This window comes from Carica papaya, chromosome 9 (assembly GCF_054855325.1).
Source record: "Carica papaya isolate Zhongbai chromosome 9, ASM5485532v1, whole genome shotgun sequence".
NCBI lineage: Eukaryota > Viridiplantae > Streptophyta > Magnoliopsida > Brassicales > Caricaceae > Carica > Carica papaya.
The window spans coordinates 17,152,941-17,170,829 of record NC_142317.1 but is presented as its reverse complement, the minus strand read 5'-3'; the positions used below and the strand labels follow the sequence as shown (position 1 = coordinate 17,170,829).

General features: G+C 36.6%; 2 protein-coding genes across 8 annotated transcripts; one reads left to right on the top strand and one right to left on the bottom strand.

Moving 5' to 3' along the window:
* The first annotated feature begins 4,742 nt into the window (after nt 1–4,742).
* On the top strand, nt 4,743–11,759 carry LOC110826370 (Phox (PX) domain-containing protein). Of its 7 annotated transcripts, none has more exons than XR_015816262.1 (6): nt 4,743–6,586; nt 7,932–8,930; nt 9,574–9,799; nt 10,790–10,932; nt 11,050–11,215; nt 11,299–11,437. XR_015816262.1 is itself a non-coding variant. In XM_088211228.1 (5 exons), exons 1-5 carry the CDS (start codon nt 4,973–4,975, stop codon nt 11,152–11,154), a joined length of 3,087 nt encoding a protein of 1,028 aa, XP_088067354.1. In that variant the 5' UTR covers nt 4,743–4,972; the 3' UTR covers nt 11,155–11,346. The 7 variants fall into 7 exon arrangements, 5 of the variants coding, with proteins under 5 accessions (XP_088067354.1, XP_088067356.1, XP_088067353.1 ...); XR_015816263.1 differs by having other exon boundaries at nt 4,744–6,586; nt 11,092–11,215; XM_088211228.1 differs by having other exon boundaries at nt 11,050–11,346.
* A 1,693-nt stretch (nt 11,760–13,452) lies between these two features.
* On the bottom strand, nt 13,453–15,879 carry LOC110807835 (UDP-N-acetylglucosamine-N-acetylmuramyl-pyrophosphoryl-undecaprenol N-acetylglucosamine protein). Its single transcript, XM_022033103.2, has 8 exons — nt 15,372–15,879; nt 15,031–15,064; nt 14,707–14,925; nt 14,445–14,534; nt 14,253–14,318; nt 14,037–14,128; nt 13,898–13,945; nt 13,453–13,765 (listed from the first exon to the last, which is right to left on the bottom strand). Exons 1-8 carry the CDS (start codon nt 15,734–15,736, stop codon nt 13,648–13,650), a joined length of 1,032 nt encoding a protein of 343 aa, XP_021888795.1. The 5' UTR covers nt 15,737–15,879; the 3' UTR covers nt 13,453–13,647.
* Nucleotides 15,880–17,889: the final 2,010 nt, after the last annotated feature.

The window sequence follows — 17,889 nt, the reverse complement described above, 5'->3', positions numbered from 1 at the left end:
CCTGGACCAACTGAGCAAATTCAATTTCCTTTAAATGTTGGATGTGCTTAGGGAGATACTCCGCATGGAAAGCCGCTAGGAACTGCTCCCAAGTAACTGGTACAGGCAGGGTGGCCCGCTTGAGCTCCCACCAGCGTACTGCTTCCCCTACCAGCATGTAGGAGGCAATGGCAGCCCTCTGCTCAGGAATTACTCCCAAGATCTCAAAGGCTCTCTCAGTCTCCGCCAGCCAGTATTGGGCCTCTTCAAAAGAGGATCCCCCTGAAAAAGTAGAAGGGTTCAGTCTCCTGTACCTCTCTATGAAGCCAGGGTCGATCAAGGAGGGAGCGGGGTCCCGAGGTAAAGGAACTGGGGCCGGCTGAGGGTGAACTGGGGGACCCTGTGGTGGCGCCTGCTGATGGGGTGGGGGCACTGGAATGTGCTGTGGCGGTACCTGTTGGTACCGTGGCTGTGGTACCGGGTCGTACCGCGGCTGTGGTGCCGGGTGGTACTGTGGAGGAACAGGCTCCTGCCGGGGTGGCTCGGGATCAGCCTGCTGTAACGGGGGCTCAACCTGCGCTAGCGGAGGAGGTCCGGGTAACTCCCTTCTCTCCTCTTGCCTTCGCTGAGCAGCTACGAGAGCTTCCACCATCTCATATAATCTGTCCAAATCCTCCCGAAGCGAATTATCTTGGGCCGCTCGGTTTAGTGGGGGCCTTCCTCTCCTCATTTCTGTGTACCTGCATTTACAAGGAATGGTTGAGTAACGACCAATCGGTGAGTATTTCTTTAAAGGACTATAGTGTAAGGGATGGGTCCGAGGAAACCTGGCTCTGATACCAACTGTAACGACCCCGGAAAATATTAAAATGAAATGAGTATTTAAATATATCGAATGCGGAAGCGAGATCAAAATTTCAGTTAACATCCCTTACACGAAAAAACCAAACAAACGTACTTAAAATATAAAAGGTTAAACTAACTAAGAAAGAAAACTCGAAAATAAACTATGCGTATGACTACAGAGTCTCTAGGCATCCCCTTCGTCGTCCTCCTGCGGAACGGGCTCGGGAACCATGTCTTCCTGATCTGAAATGGTTAATTAAGGAGTGAGCTACACTAGCCCAGTAAGAACATCACGATATCTCACCGTCACGGAGATAAAGGTGGGTAGAAAACCACAAAAAGACCAATGGAGCATAATTTACAATAAACTCGTTTATTAACAACAAAACCTTTTATCAATAATAAAACTTTTACCATCCACTTACCTTGGTGGAATTTATGAAAACAATATGAGAAAAACAATAACATTATCATAATCATTGAATAATCTAAGCTGTAAAACATAACACTTATCACGCCTCTTGTAATTCAATCATTGTACAACATATCTTTTTTCTCATTTACCAGCCTACTAGTATCTGTGGGGGTCCATAGGGGTTCCGCTACCCGTTAACCTTTAACATTCATAATCAGTTTCCAGGGCCGTCCCCATACCCCGTCCGGTATGGGCGCCAAAACCATGAACCTCAATACCCCGTCCGGTATGAGGGTGAAACGGGCCGTCCCCATACCCCGTCCGGTATGGGTGCCAAAACCATAAACCTCAATACCCCGTCCGGTATGAGGGTGAAACGGGCCGTCCCCATACCCCGTCCGGTATGGGTGCCAAAACCATAAACCTCAATACCCCGTCCGGTATGAGGGTGAAACGGGCCGTCCCCATACCCCGTCCGGTATGGGCGCCAAAACCATAAGATCTCCATACCCCGTCCGGCATGTGAGACCACAATCCCGGTAGGGTTCCCTACAGACCCGGTCCGTCCACCATCTCCCAGGATATCTAGTCAGGCTGACCCCCATAATACAATTATCAGTCTACACAATCTTTCATTTTTCCTTTTCCTCAATCAGCATCATCAATTCACATTTAAACAAGCAAATCGTAATTCATACCAAACAGACAACATACAGTATCAGTTTTTCAGTCATTCAACCCATAATTAATAAAAACGTAGTACATGCACACAAATCTGTAAAATGAACACATCAAACCTCATTTTGCATTTAAAGCTGTAAACAGGCCAAATAACAGTAAATCATCAATCACACTAGACTCGGGCTCCATTAGCAACCTTAAGCAATTTCACACATGCGTTAATTCAAGAAATACTGTTTTATCATTTTGAACTTTAATACCGTGATAGGAAATAGGGTGAGGGGTCCTTACTTGTTTTCGGGATCCGAATACGATTCACAGTGCGCCTGCAGGCTGTCCCTAATTTTCCCTGAATTTTTTCTGGGGAACTGAAACACGCTAACAGTACCTGCACGGGTTCCAAAAAAAATCCAAATTAGGCCCAGGGCCTCTTTCGGCCCAAATCGCAACTCCGGCACGGCGGCTCCGCCGTGCTCCGGCGACGGCGCCGCCGCTGGCGGCGGCGAGTCGCCTCGGGTTGACTGTTTTCGGCCGTTTTTGGCCGAATTCGGCCACACTCGCATTGGTCCTTGTCAGAAAACAACCCTAGGGCCCTCGGGGGGCCAAAAAATCACGGAAAAGCGGAGCTTACCGGCGGCGGCGCTCTCGGGTACGGCGACTCTCCGGCGAAGTTCGTGTTTTGGTGATTTGGCTTCAGTCAACCTGTAGAGAAAAGAATGGTGATCACGGTGATATAAAAATTGCATCGAACGGAGGCCGGGAAGGGCCTCGTCGGAGGCAAAAACCGAGAGGGGGCGCGGCGGCGCCGCTGGGCTTCGGCCGCGTATTCCGGCCGTTTGGCCGGGATTTCGGCTTCGATTTGGCCATAGGAGGAATCAGTGGGGAAAAACGAGTCGGGGGTATGAAATTTATTTCGATCGGCGGTCGGAAATTTCCCCGGTGCGGCGGCGAGTGGCGGCGGGTGGCGGCGGTCGGCCTCTGGTTCGTCTTCTCCGGCGAGCGGCTGGCGGCTAGGGTTTTTGGTCTGGTGTGGGGGTTCTATTTATAACCCCTTGCCTTTTGATCACAGCCGTTCGTTTCGTTTTAATCTGGACCGTTCGTTTTTGATTGAATCTGGGCCGTCCGTGCGTTTGAATCTGGGCCGTCCGATCGCGTGATTGATCTGGACCGTCGGATCGCACCCACGCGGATCGCCAACGTGGCTCCTTTCGGAGTGACGCGATCTTGCCACGTGGCAGGCCCCGGTTGGCCGGGACTGCTGACCGGGCCTGCTGACGTGGCTGCTGACGTGGCCCCCCCTTTTTTTTTTTTTTTTTTTTTTTTTTTTTTTCTCCTCCTTTTCGGGCGCTACAATGAGTAAGATGAGGTGCACGTTTATGGATGTAGATTTTGAAAATGCATTAAAGAGGAAGAGTAAGAGGCATTAAGTGTGGAAGAGGAAGAGGGAGTTTCAATTTTATCATCTATTTCAATCAGTTTCTTCGATTATTTTATTTCGGTCGATGTTTTAAATCTTTTAACAAATTGATCATTTGTTCACCCTACTTTTTATCTCAATATTTGTTGTATTTCCCTTAAAAAAAGTACTCATTTTTTCTCTTTTGTCTTCCTTTTATACAAACCTATAATACCATCATTTTTGTAGAAATGAAAGGTCTTTTAGGTATTTGACTCTGTAAAAGTTGAGTTCAAAGACTAATAGTTGATTACAGTAGTGCTTAGGCTAGTTTTGCTAAGAGCACTAGGGAGAAATGATTAAAATATTATAGTTAATAAGAATAAATCTATATTTTTATATATGTGAGATATTTTATTAAAATTTATAAATAATCTAAATGAATCTTTTAATAATAATATTAAAGAGTTAAATAAGAGTAAAAGGTAAGTTGGTTGTGATATCAGGTTGGATTGATGACATCTCAACTAGCATATGAAATGTAGGTACTTTTCTAGAATTAGAGTTTTAAATTGAGTTTGTCAATAAAAAAAATATATATATATTTCCAATTACTCATTATGAATTATAATGTTTACTAGTAACTTTTTAATTTCAAATGAAGTGAGTTAATGGGTGTGGGACATGCCATTGGGCCATGTACCAATCTCTAAATTGTTGTTATTATTATTAATATTATTTTTTTATTTATTCACAAAAATGTAGCATATAGTACTAGATAACCGCACAATAAAAATGAGGATATTGATGGCTTGACGGTACCAGACAAACAAACCCTTATATTTTGTTTGGATCGTAGTAAATGATAAGATTTTAATGTATGTTACTTCACAAATGTGAGAAAATTATATTTATTTTAACTTTCAATAGTAACAAATGATATCTGACCGGCAAATTTGGAAAGAATTTTAAAACTACTGAATTGGTGGTATGTGACTGACAATTTACTTTTTTTTTTCTTTTATATCTTCATATAATATATTTAATTTTATTTTTATCTTCATAATTTATTATTTATTTTATTAAATATAAAAATTTAATTTATAATAATTATTTATTTAAACATAAATATAATTATATTAATAAATAATTTATTTATTTTTTTCATTATATATTTCTTATATACTAATTATTATTATATAAATAAGTAAGAGTAAATTAGTAACTTAACTGAAAATATAATCATACCGTCGTATCATTCAAATAAAAATATGTCATTAATATACAATAATTTTTAAACATAAAATAATTTTATCATTCACAATTACTGTAATTTCCGTTTAGTTACTGGTATTATTATGCATTAATTATGATTAAAATTTATCTTAAAAAAAAGTATAAAAACCAGAAAAAGTGATTAAACGAGTCTTGATCGTTCAAGAAACAGAATCCTGGAACCAAACAGAAAACAAACAAAACGATTACCATAAACTTTCACGCTCGAAAGAGATCGTCTCTCTTTCTCGCGCTCAGCTCTAACTTCTCCTTCTGATTTCTCTCACCCCTTACTCTTATTGTCTAGTGAATCGCGCTCCAATCCGTTTCCGTTTCGGGTCAGTATTTTCAATCAATAATTTGATTTTGTTTCGTTTCAAATGATCAATGTCGAGGAGACTTGCGATAATACCTCAGCAGTCGCCTCTCCTGATCCGTTTGATCTCTCGTCGCCGAAATCAGACGATGGCGGGAGCTCGCCTGCACAATCATCGCAGTATTCCTCGTGCGGAGAATCCGAATTCGAGCGGTATTGCAGTGCAAACTCCGTAATGGAAACACGAAGTTTGTGCAGCTCAGTTGGGGCATTTACTGATTGCATGGCATCGGAGTTTTTTGGATCTATGAAGAGTGATTTGGGGTTTGGAGATGATAATGGATTGGAGAATTTTAGTTTTGAGCCGAACCTCAACCTTTCCTCTGCGAGAAAAGATTGGTTAGGGAATCGAAGAGTCGAGTTTTTAAAGGATGATAACGGTGATGAGGGGATTAGTTGTGAGTTGAGTGCTGACATGTTTCATCAAAATACGGAGAGTACAGGTGCTCAAGGTGTAGGCTACGATGGAAGTTATGAGGGGAATTTGATGGGCTGTGACGTAGATGGAGGAGGTTCTGTGCCCAAGTTGTTTGTCGAAGAGAGAGGGGGAAATATACTTGGATCGACCGCAGAATTGGAGGTGGGGTTTGGTGGAGTAGAATTGGGGACAGAGGAAGATGAGAACTTGTCGGTGCATGAATATTCTGATGACGACGGTTCAATGTATGGTGTAGATGATGAGGGTGAACATAATTTGTACTATCCAAAGAAGGTACCGTATCCACAAGATGCGAATGCCAGCCATGAAAACCCCTTCCTTATAAATTCATCTGTAGCTTTTGGTTCGGAGGATTGGAATGATTTTGAGTTGGAAAGTGGAGCTGGTCCCCTGATGCCTCTGATATTGGATAAGGTCCAGGAGCGTGAAAAACAAAATCCCGAAAGTGAAAGAAACTCCCCAGAGATATCAACTGTTAGTCAGCTAGAAGGAAAGGATCAAACGGATGTGTTGATAGCTGGAGAACAAGTTCAAGTTGCTCATCATATAGATGTAAATGTTAATTCTGTTTCAGCGCCAACATGCTTTCCGATCTTTGGTAAACCTGAGCAGGTTGGAGAAGTGAAAGACATTACCATAGACAGTTATCAGGTAAAAGGTGCTGATGAATTGGTTGACGATAACAAAAGTTCTTCCATCAGAACCATTGGTGTTCGGGAGCTATATGAACCTGAGAGAGATGTCAGAGACATATCTATTTCTAGCAATAAAGTCTGGGATGTTTATGATGAGATGAACTTTGAAAAATTTTCTGTTAGTGATATTTGCAAGAAGGTGCACGATCAACTGGAAGAAAAACGTCCACAGGCAATAGGTTTGAAAACTACAGATTTTAGCACGGCCAGCAAGAATCTCGTCATGGATACCATTGCTACTGATGATGCGCAGGTATTAGAAAATCAAGAGCTTGGGATTTTTAAGGTTCAATTTGACCCCCTGGCTGACAATGAAGTTCATAAAGTTTCTCCAACTTCAACAGAATTCTCAGGGAAATTAAATGCCCAGTTTTCAGAAGAGTTTAAACCAAAGTCGATGTCTTCGACTTTTGAAAACATGATTACATCACAAAAATTTCCTGCCCCAGAAGACCCCTTTGAAGTGCATCCTGCACCAGTTAAGGTAATTATTTAAAACAGTACTCTTTTTCTTGCTTAGTAGCTGTGCTTCCTTTATTAGTAGCTTGGCTGATTTTGGTGCTTGGAGTTTTTTCATGTCCAAAATTGGCCACTGATATAAGAATTTCAGACTCATACCACTTACTTTTTTCTGGGTAATTTGGAAAGAAAGAAACAATAGAGCCTTTGAAGGAAAGGAAGATATTTTTGGTAACATCATGAACAAATGGCTCCACTTTTTTGGTTCCGCTGTCTTGGAACATAACCTTAACCATTTTGATGATTTAGGGTCGGTTGTAGATATTCTCATAAACTTGTAAATCTTTTGTACATGGGAGACGCCCCCTTGGCACCTCATTTCAATATAATTTCTATACTTTAAAAAAATGGCCACTGATATAGAACTCTACTGGGAAAAGAGCTCACACGCAAAGTTGTCATTTTGGTAGGATAAGCCATAGTTTCTATTAAGCATCACTCCTACAACAGTTATAAATGGTTTATTATTATTATTATTATTTTGTTCTGAGTTAGATGCACATCTATATTTAATTTTAAATATGCACAAAATGTTATAAATTATTATTCTTCTTTTTTTTAAAGAGGAAAAAATAAACAAGATTAACAGGTATTAAAAGGGTGCAACCAATATACAAAGTTACAAAGAGAAAAGATTGATAATACCTACATCATACACAGGGGTATTCCTGATAAATTATTTTTCTAATGAGGACATGTAGAAACTAAAAATTGGAAGGATGCTAATATCAAGTAATATTGTGAAAATTATTGTCTAATTTCTAAATTTTCTATAATAGGGATCTTTAACAAATTTGGGACTAACTTTGTTTCTATTATAAATTAATTTCCTATTTTCAGATCATAGAACCGTCACCATTTATTTTCCTATTTGGATGTGTAAGAGTTAAGAAGAGTACCTCTACTATGGTTTAAGCCACACCTACTACGATATTTTTTAAATGAATTGAGAACTTTTGCAATTATTGGGATCTTTGTCTCTGGTTTGAGTTCTTATTTTCCTTTTATCTGTTTTTTGCTACTTCTTTTTCTCTATTCATCTTTGTAAATCTAGCAATCAAGTTGGCAGTAATTCTAATCTTGTTGTTGAAATGTAGTTGAAGATGTGGCTCCTTAAGTTTTATAACATATTTACTGTAATATACTATGCTATATATGCTTTAGTCAATATATTCATCATTTGTCCTCAGTGGTTCTGCAAAATCAGAAGTTCCTTGTTAACAATATTCCATGTTATGACCATTTAGTTTCAGGCTAAGCTGCTTATTTTCTTTTTTTATTATTATTTATTTTTTTGTCTCCTTTTGCAGACAGGAAATCTCGAGCTTAATGAATTTTATGATGAGTTTGTTCATGACATGCAAGAAATTTTACTTGACTCTAGTGTTAAATCTCTTGGGTCAAGGTTTCCTCAAGGTAATCCAATGTTTCAATCACAACCATCTCTACCTCTAAGAGATGGAGGGCGAACTGCTTCTACTTCTGGTGCAGATAATTCCTACCCTCAAGTTTTGCGGCAATCAAGAATTGATAGTATTGAAGTTGTTGGCGCAAAGCAAAAGAAAGGAGATGTCTCACTTAGTGAAAGATTAGTTGGGGTGAAAGAATATGCCGTATATGTCATAAGAGTGTGGAGTGGCAAGGACAAATGGGAGGTTGAACGTAGATACCGTGATTTCTTTACCCTCTACCGCCGCTTGAAATCATTATTTTCCGACCAGGGTTGGATTCTTCCTTCTCCATGGTCCTCTGTAGAGAGGGAATCCAGAAAGATATTCGGGAATGCATCTCCTAATGTTATTGCTGAAAGGAGTGTTCTTATTCAGGAGTGTCTACAATCTGTCCTCCGTTCAAGGTTTTTTTCCAGTCCCCCAAGCGCATTAATTTGGTTTTTATCTCCTCAAGATTCATGCCCCAGTTCCCCTGCATCCAATGCACTAGTGTCTCAGTCTACGGTTTTCAACAGAGGCATAGATACAGAAACCATTTCCAGTTTGGGAAAGACTATATCACTTATTGTTGAAATTCAACCACATAAATCAATGAAACAATTGTTAGAAGCACAACACTATACTTGTGCTGGATGCCATAAACACTTTGATGATGGAATGACTCTAATGCGAGATATTGTACAGACATTTGGGTGGGGAAAACCCCGACTTTGTGTATATACTGGTCAGTTGTTTTGCTCTTCGTGTCATACAAATGACACTGCAGTTTTGCCAGCAAAAGTTTTGCATCAATGGGATTTTGGTCAATATTCAGTTTCCCAATTGGCTAAATCATATCTGGATTCTATTCATGACCAGGTAATTTGAAGACTGGTGCTTATCTTGCTGTAAGATGATGTTACTTGTTGATAATGCATATGAGATAAACTGATATCACATTAGCGAGCAAATGAAACTAGGGAATATGTATCACTAGCCTTTGTCTCAGGTGGCACTTCATTTCCCTTGGGTGAATGACAATCCATCTATATATAGGTCTTCCTTCTACAACAGCAGCACATTTTCTCCGCCCGCCAAGTAGCTTGATGTTTCATTGCCATCAATATCATTAGCATCTAACCAAAATCCTTATATTTATGGGTCAAATTTCTTTTGTTTATTTGCTCCTCTATCTTGAAGAAACTTTGCAGAATATACTAGATAATGCTCATAAAACAAAGAGCTCAGACAGCCATTTCTTTCAACAAGGCTCTGTAAAATTGCTGTAGGTAGGGAGACTAAAAATAGTGCAATACTTCCTTTATCCTAGATCCAGGACATCTTGTGCTTTTTCTGGAAACGAATAGTTGTAATTTGATAAGCCTGCACATTCTTTGCATGCTAATATATTGTAAAATCTTAGTTTTGTTCAAAAAGAACGTTTTAAAATATTGCTAAGTACTAAGTATCGGTTAATGCACTTTTGGGACTATTCTAATGTCTAATGAATTCTATCCTGCAGCCAATGCTCTGTGCTAGTGCAGTTAATCCTTTACTATTCTCAAAGGTGCCAGCCCTGAATCATGTCATGGGCATTAGGAAACAGATAGGAACTATGCTTCCATATGTTCGCTGCCCATTCCGTAGGTCAATCAACAAAGGACTTGGGTCTCGAAGATATCTTCTTGAGAACAACGATTTTTTTGCACTTAAAGACCTGATTGATCTATCCAAAGGAGCATTTGCAGGTAAATTTCTGATCACAAGTTAACTGCTAATGTATATTTTATGGGTTGATGGGAATCGACCCAGAGGAGCATGATGCAAGTAATGATTATTTTTTATGGGACAGAATTAGAGGATCCAGTCCGTTTGCTCCTTCAATTTTCACTTGGTTGATAAAATGTACTTTTTTTGCTTTCAAAAAAATTTAGGTCAACTTTTTAATTTTCCCATGTCTATAGAAATATATATATATATTATTTTTGAATTTATGTTAAAAGAAGCTTATACATTCTCCTTTAGCAACAATTGGCTGACAGCTTTTAGGAAAAGCAGTTTGGCTGTCTCAACTAAGCTTTTTGGTTTGTGGGAGAGAAATCTGAATTAAGCTAAATAAGTGATTGGAGTCGGTTAATTGCTTTTAGTCTGGTTTCTGCACTGTTTCCTTGAAATGAAATAATGTTGCAACTTGGTGAGTGTTGTTATGAGTTGTTTCACTGGCTATGTGAAAATAGCAATAGAAGTTTGGAATGAAACCAACAAGATAGTAGAAGTTGAGGCCTTGATGAATTGTAGAAGACTACTTGGAGTTTTCATTTTATATATTTATGTACACTATATACAAATGGTACATAGTTGTGGAAAATGAAGTGAAAATATAAAATTAATTTAGGAAGAATAAGATATTGTTATCAATCTCATGTCACATTTTTCACTATTACTTTGCCAGCCTTGTTTTCATTTAAGTCTTATGTTTTATGTATCAAGCATATGAATCTACAAAAATAAAAAGCCAAAACAATTTTCTAACAGGATCTTAGTGTTTGGAAGATGAAGCCTTTGATGATTGTCTCATCAAATTATTCATATTGACCACTAAATAGATAAATTCCTCGGACATGAATGAGGCCTCTCTTGTTGCTTATAATTCTTTTTTATAGATCAGGAGGTGGTTTCGAGCTGCTAATATCTTCTAAGGTGCTTTGCTCAAGTTATTCTATCTTTCTCAATGGCAGTTCTTCCTATGATGGTTGAAAATGTTTCAAGAAGAATTCTGGAGCATATTACGGAGCAATGTCTCGTATGCTGTGATGTAGGAGTAGCGTGTGGTGCTCGACAAGCATGTGATGACCCATCCTCCCTTATATTCCCTTTTCAGGTGAGTACCTATACAGTAGACACAAAGTCATCGTCATCTTTCATTTTACTTTCCTTACAATCAAGATTTCTGTCTTTTATTGAATCCAAACTCAAAACTGACTAATGGTAAAATAAGTTCCGAATGAACAATGTTTCTTCTGTCATATTCATATCCAAGAGAGGATGTCTTGGTTTTGAGACTTTTCCTGGAAAAGCTGAAAACAAGCATCATGTTGCATGATATCAAATCTTGACCGTCTCCACCAACATAATCTGACTCTTGAAGAATGAATAGCAGGAAGGTGAGGTTGAAAAATGTTTGTCTTGTGAATCAGTCTTCCATAAGCCTTGCTTTAGGAAGCTCACAAATTGTCCGTGTCTCAAGGTGGTTGATCTTGTTGGATCCTCTAACATGGCCAATGGTAGTGTCGATGGTGAGGGAAACAGAGGACTGGATGTGTTGGGGAGGAGACTGGGTTCTGGGCTGCCTGTGGGATTCCTCTCTAGTTTATTTTCTAAGACAAAGAGTGAGAGGCTGGAACGCAAGGATAGTGACACTGTCATTTTAATGGGTTCTTTGCCAAGTAATACCTTGTAGTTTACAATCTTTAGTGTATCATTTATCTTTTAGCTTGATTTTGTATTTTAGTGGCCAATTTGTTGAGAACTTGTATGGAAGTTGAATAAGGATATAAGTAAACTATATCTTTGCGTCCAAATATATAAGGTGGGATGCTGCACCCTTTCACATTTTGTCCCTTCTTTTCTTTGTAAACAATAGAAAAAGAAATCTTTGTGGAGTCAGATTCTTTTGTAATAGAATTTAATTCAACTGTTTTCTTCTTATATTTTTTTCAACCCTGTTTATCAATTGTTGTTTGGAACAAAAGTCTGATTAGCTTTCACATGCTTGGCAAGTGAGAGAGAATAAGTTATAAAACTTTTTAGACAATGTAGAACAAGGAAAATAAAACTAAACCCGATTTGCATGGACAAGAATTATTATATATCATTTTCTTTTTATTACATAAAAAAGTATTGGCACGTGACAATGTCAATATAATAACAACATCGTATAAATTATTTTGGCTGATGGCAGTACCTTTATGTGGTTGCCTTTTGGTTTTCTTGGTTTTTAAGTGTGCCATTGGATAATTTAATGGACTATGAGAAGCAAAAAAAGCAAGTTAACCCCAGAAATTTTGATGATGCTTAAATACATGTTGATATTGGTTTAGATAAAGATACGCTGATTAAATTCAAATTGAATTGCAATGTCAGCTTGATACGTTTTGGTTTTTTTTTTTTCTTAGAAAAATTTGGATTATGTAAAATTCTGCTACATCATAGCGCTTATAAGCTCCAAAATTGTTTTTGTTATCTTCAGGAACACGATTTAGACAGGTCCTAGGAGAATACTTTGATATTCTGGACACTTTGATCTGGAAGGGACAAAAAAATATATATATATATATATATATATATATATATATATAGCAAATGTCATTCTACAACATTCTTTCCAACACCAGTAACCAGTGCAGCACTGAAAATAATTCTCCTTTCCCCTCCCCTCCACTCCCCTCCCCTCTAAATATATTTGGAAAACCGGTGTTTATCCCAGAATTATTATTATTATTAAAGAGAAGATTCTGACTTTAGACAACTTGATAATAAGAGTCAAAATTATGATTAATAGGTGTTTCCTATGCAAGTGTTATACCAGAGAGTTGCAATCACATTCTTTTAAATTTTGTTTTATTTCTCTTACTATATTTTAGATTATTTGAAAAGAAAGAAACAACAAAATTTTTTATGATAATAAATATATTTTTTATAAAATATTAAAAATAAATAATTAGTAATATATTATCTTTTAATGATATTTGAGCTGTTATCAATATTCTCTTACATATGTAATATTTTGTACATATCTTTTTTCAATACGTCTATTAATTTTTATCTAATAATTTAACTGGTAGAAAGTGGAAACAACATTGACAATAGTTTTGTTGAGGGTTGGATTAACCCCTGGCAAAAGTAAAGTGCTTTGCATTACCAAAATAGTAGTAGTAATAAAAGAATAAAAGCAGTCGGTGATGAGTGATGACATTCAAAAGCACCAAAATTGCTTCTCCTTAATCAGCAATTTTGTAGTTAAAAGTGAAGATATGTCATTATTCTATTCTTTGACTTCAACATCTTTTTCCAGACAGCTTGCGCCCTACTAACACCTCAAAATTTATAAAGCAATGACTCGTGAGAATCCGACCTTCTCAACTTTAATTTCTCTTTATTTGTAATCAAAATTATATGCACAAAGTTTTCATAGGAAAACAAAAAAAAAAAATTTATACGGATAAAAGCATAATAAGGGTTGGAAATAACCAAATAGTTTTCTAGCCACTATGTTTTGCAGTTGGAATCCCATCTAATTCCCTATAGAATTCGTGAAATGGATGCTGTGAGCTGAAGGATTGAAACTATAGATGCATCTACATGGAGAAAATCAAAAGCAAACTGAAAGGTGGAATATAGATGGGTAGGAAATTTCTCTACTAACTTTTACCAACAATTTTATTATGTAGTTACAACCAGTATTTCCACACTACTCTTCTGCAAAACTTGGTTTATGCAGCAGAAGATCCAATAACTCATCTTCTCTATTCTTTAGTTCCATCTTCTGCCAAGAAAATCACAATTTTCTCCCACAACTTGAAACAGGTATCCGAAATTACCTAACGCACTGATAGGACTCGGGAAACCATTTTAGCAGAAGATGGTGCTTTAGCTTCATTACCAAAGCAAATGCGCCATAACAGGGGATATGCATCACTGCTACAGAGAAGTACCTTTAATAGTTCCGAGTTGGAAAATGAATAAGAATGCGATCCGCGATTAGTAGATAATAATAGGGAATTTTGGAAATAGATCATATCCTTAAAAGGGTAAAAATGTGTTGATTTGAGGAGGAAGATACATACCATAGTGGAGCAAATGAAGAAGAAAGGTCAAGAAATGGATATGGCCACCTGGTTCAGAGCAAGAACAATTCACCATCACTGAACTGTAATTACCAAAGATATTCAAGTTACAGACAGATGAAAAGGGTACTGAATTTACCAGAGCCTGACAGAAGCATGGAGAACCCACTGAAATATCGTGTATGTTACTGTCCATAGAAAAACGTATGCAATCCGAAAGCAAGGAAATCGCTAAAAAAAACAGAAAAAAAAAAAAAAAAAAAAAAAAAAAAAAAAAAAAGTATCAAATTTTAGACTGAAATAATGATGAGAGTTGAAAGTTAATGGCAAATATCAATTGAAGTTAGCTATTTACCAAGCAATTCAAAGCAGCATCACCAAAAAGAAAAACAGCATTAATGGTATGCATATTAATTGCCAACTGCCATGAAGAACATTAGATTAATTGTTAGATAAACTCCATTACGTTACAAGATTATTAAATTAAACCCAACTAAACATGTTCATTAACTTATAACGAAGATAGTAAACAGTAGAAACTACTTACAAAATTGAGCCTATAATCATTGATCTCCAGGAATGGAACAATTATGAACCAGAAGACACAATCTGTGAGCAAAACAGCGCCTGCATTCATCTGCAGATCATTAATTGGAAAAACAGTGTTAATAAAAATAACAGTAAAACAAAGCTAATTTTACTTTTATGTTTTTGACATATCAATTCAAACAAACACCAAAACAGAACTGTAATACTACAGCAAGGTTCGACTCAATGCTAAACTGTGATTTTGCTATGGGAAAATTTACCTGGAAGATTATTTGAAAAATGTAGCCCCATATGCCTGCTGGTTGTCGAGGTTGATGATGATGGCTGTTGGAGCTTTTTGCTGCATTATTTGAATTTTCAGCAACTGCAGTAGAGTCAATGTTTCCTTGTTCTGCATCTAACTCCACATTGCCAACCCTATCGCCCCTAGTTCGTTTGTGATATTGGTAACATCCATGCAGGGAGAGGGATGTCCCAAGCTAAAAAAAGAACCAAATAGGAAAGAGAAAAAACATCAGTACAAAGAGGTATATAACTGAAATAAAACCATCTTATGGAAGAGTCTTTTAAAACACACAACATACCCCAAAATAGAAAGTGATTAATGTGAAAGTCCACCTGTAGAAAAAAGCAAAACAAATTACTGATTAGAAACTGCTACAGAAATTTCTATGTCCATCCTTTGTGTAACAAAATCAACTTCACAAAGAGATTTTGACAATGTATTCATATCTTCATGTCCAAGGAAGCCCTTTAAAAGCCTCAAGGAAAAAAAGAAAAATATACTGGAAGTTCTGAAATGAAAATGTGAAAAGATAGAAAGAGAACAAGTTGTATGGATATGAATGGCAGTGCAAAAATGAATCAATCCATCAATTCAATAATAAACTACAACTTTGATAACAAGAACAAATATGAGACTTACTGAGTGTAGTAGTAAAATATGGTGCCACCATCCGCAAGAACAATGACAAATAACATAACCAAGAGCACAAAGAAAGCAACAACCCTGAAAGCCAGAAGCCAAGCTGGGTGAATTCCTTTGAGGCATGGCTTCCAAGTTTCATCCTCAAACAAGGTTCCTGCTGAGTCTTGCTGATCTTCTTCGTTTTCATCTCGTCTTCTGCGAAAACCTTCATGTTTTGAAATAAGAGTGGATGCAAAGATTAAAGTGAGCAATAACCAGATGCAGCAAAGCAGGACTCTCCAGTTGAGCCAGTAGCTTGAGGTGGTTGTATTGGCAGTCGTGGGTGGATGCCATGTGTCTTTTGATCCTGTTAATGAACTCATGCTTGTTACAATTTCGTTATCTGGTTCTTCGCCTATCAAAGAATTTGGCTGATGGATGCTGTTCAACTTTCACATGGAAAGCAAAACACAAAGTTTGGAACTTCAAACTTGGGATAGTTTATCAACAAAGAAAGCAAAAGAAGAGAGGTGCTAACACTGGTTTGCTGATGATTTCAGGAAGAAATACATTAAAATTTTTCAAATTTCTGTGTAGAGAGTGGAGAATAAAGAAATGGGTTAGAGCAATAGAAGCTGATAAGAACTGATGAATGAAACAATATCAGACACAGAAAGCTTGAAAAAGAACCAGAGAACAGAGTTAATTTTGTAACTAGAAGGCTTGGGAAAAGAGATCTACAAAAACCCATTAGAGAAATTTAGCAAAGAAAGGTAAAAGAATAAATTGAGAAAACATATTTGACGGAAAAAAAAAAAAAAAAAACTTGAAGACTCGACAGAGAGCTTAACTAAAAGAATTGAAAATACCATAAAGCTGCATTCTTAAGAGGAAGAAGAAAAGAAGAGGCTCTTAATAGTTTTAGACTCCATATTTATATATATCAACATAAAAACAACAAGAGAAAGATTTGGCCTAATAGGAAGTCCAAGAAAGAAAAACAGAATTCCATTTTGAACTTGTTTGACCTCATAATTAATGGATTAATTAATTAATCGATTCCAGAAAGCTATAGCTAGGAAGAGATTCCAAACTTCAGCAATGTTTTTGCAGAGAAAAAGATAATGGAAACCCACTATTCTGTTTAGATTAAAGATGATACATATATATATATATATTTATATATATGTTTTTTTTAAAAAAAAAAGCAGAGAAGCTAAATTCTAAGCAAAGGAATGTTGTTAAAGGCTTACAAGAGAAAGAAAAGACAATGTGGTGGCGTGTAAGAAGAGATGCTTTGCTTCTTTGCTTTAATCTATGAACAGAGGAATATAATAATATACATACATATATATATATATAGAGAGAGAGAGAGGTGATAGAAGGATGGTGTGCTTTGGGCACAAGCTTCTCTTTTATGTTCTCCTATTGGCAACTTTGGTGCCATGTCCAAGAGAAAATCCTCTGTATGGTCTCTATATGCACACAATTCACAAAGCCATGCCATTTTTTCACATAAAAACATTTTAAAATTATATGTACTTATAGATATCTTTATTCATACAAACACAAAAAGGGTTAATATATTTTATAAAATAATTAAAATAGAAAGAAAATATTTTTTATAGAACATTAAAAATAGTTTCTTTATATTTCTTAACATTTTATTGTTTTCATAATTATTTTTTTATAATTAATTAATTTATATATTTTTATAACAACTAATTTAATTAATATTTTTTTCTTTTTACGTAAATTCTGAATTACATTAAATCTATTCTCGTTATAAGAGTATAAATTTTAATTTAAATTGTGCATTCCAGATCTTTTTATTAGAATTTTATCTTTATGATTTTTACGTGACTTATAACTCGAATAATGAAATATATAAATTTTTATTTTAAAAATGTATATTTATGTAAATAATATATAAATTTAAAAGATATTTCATAAATCTAAAATTAAAAGATATTCATGTTGTTGCTACTACCAACTTTTTCTGTGATTATAACTCCTCACTGGTTTTTTTAGTCTTTCTAAGTTTTTTTTTTCTTTTTCTGATATTTAGAGAGAGAGAGAGAGAAGAAGAAGAAGAAGAAGAAGAGGAACAGTTAGTATTATATTGAGATTTTTTGATAATGGAGGAGGAGATGCTTTTGGTTTTGGCGAACAGGAAATGGATTTGTTGTATTCTGCTGCTGCAAATAAAAGCATAAAGTGAAGTGGGGTTGAGGAGAAATGATAAGCTGGATTCAACACCATCATCCAACTTTTCGATCCGTGATATGAGCCGTTCACTATCTCAACTCTCAGATTAGATTAGCGGGTCTGATTTGGGGATGATCATCTACGTGGGGACAAGAAAAAAGTCATTGTCATCATGATCATCATGATGGGTAGCTTTTGATGAGGGCACGAGATTTGTGAGTGCTTTGAATGTGGGACCGACCTTGACTGAACCCTGACTTCCCATTCTGGATGGTGGGCCTGATCTGAGGACCCCAATTTCGACGAGGCATGTCGGTGACAGGCTACA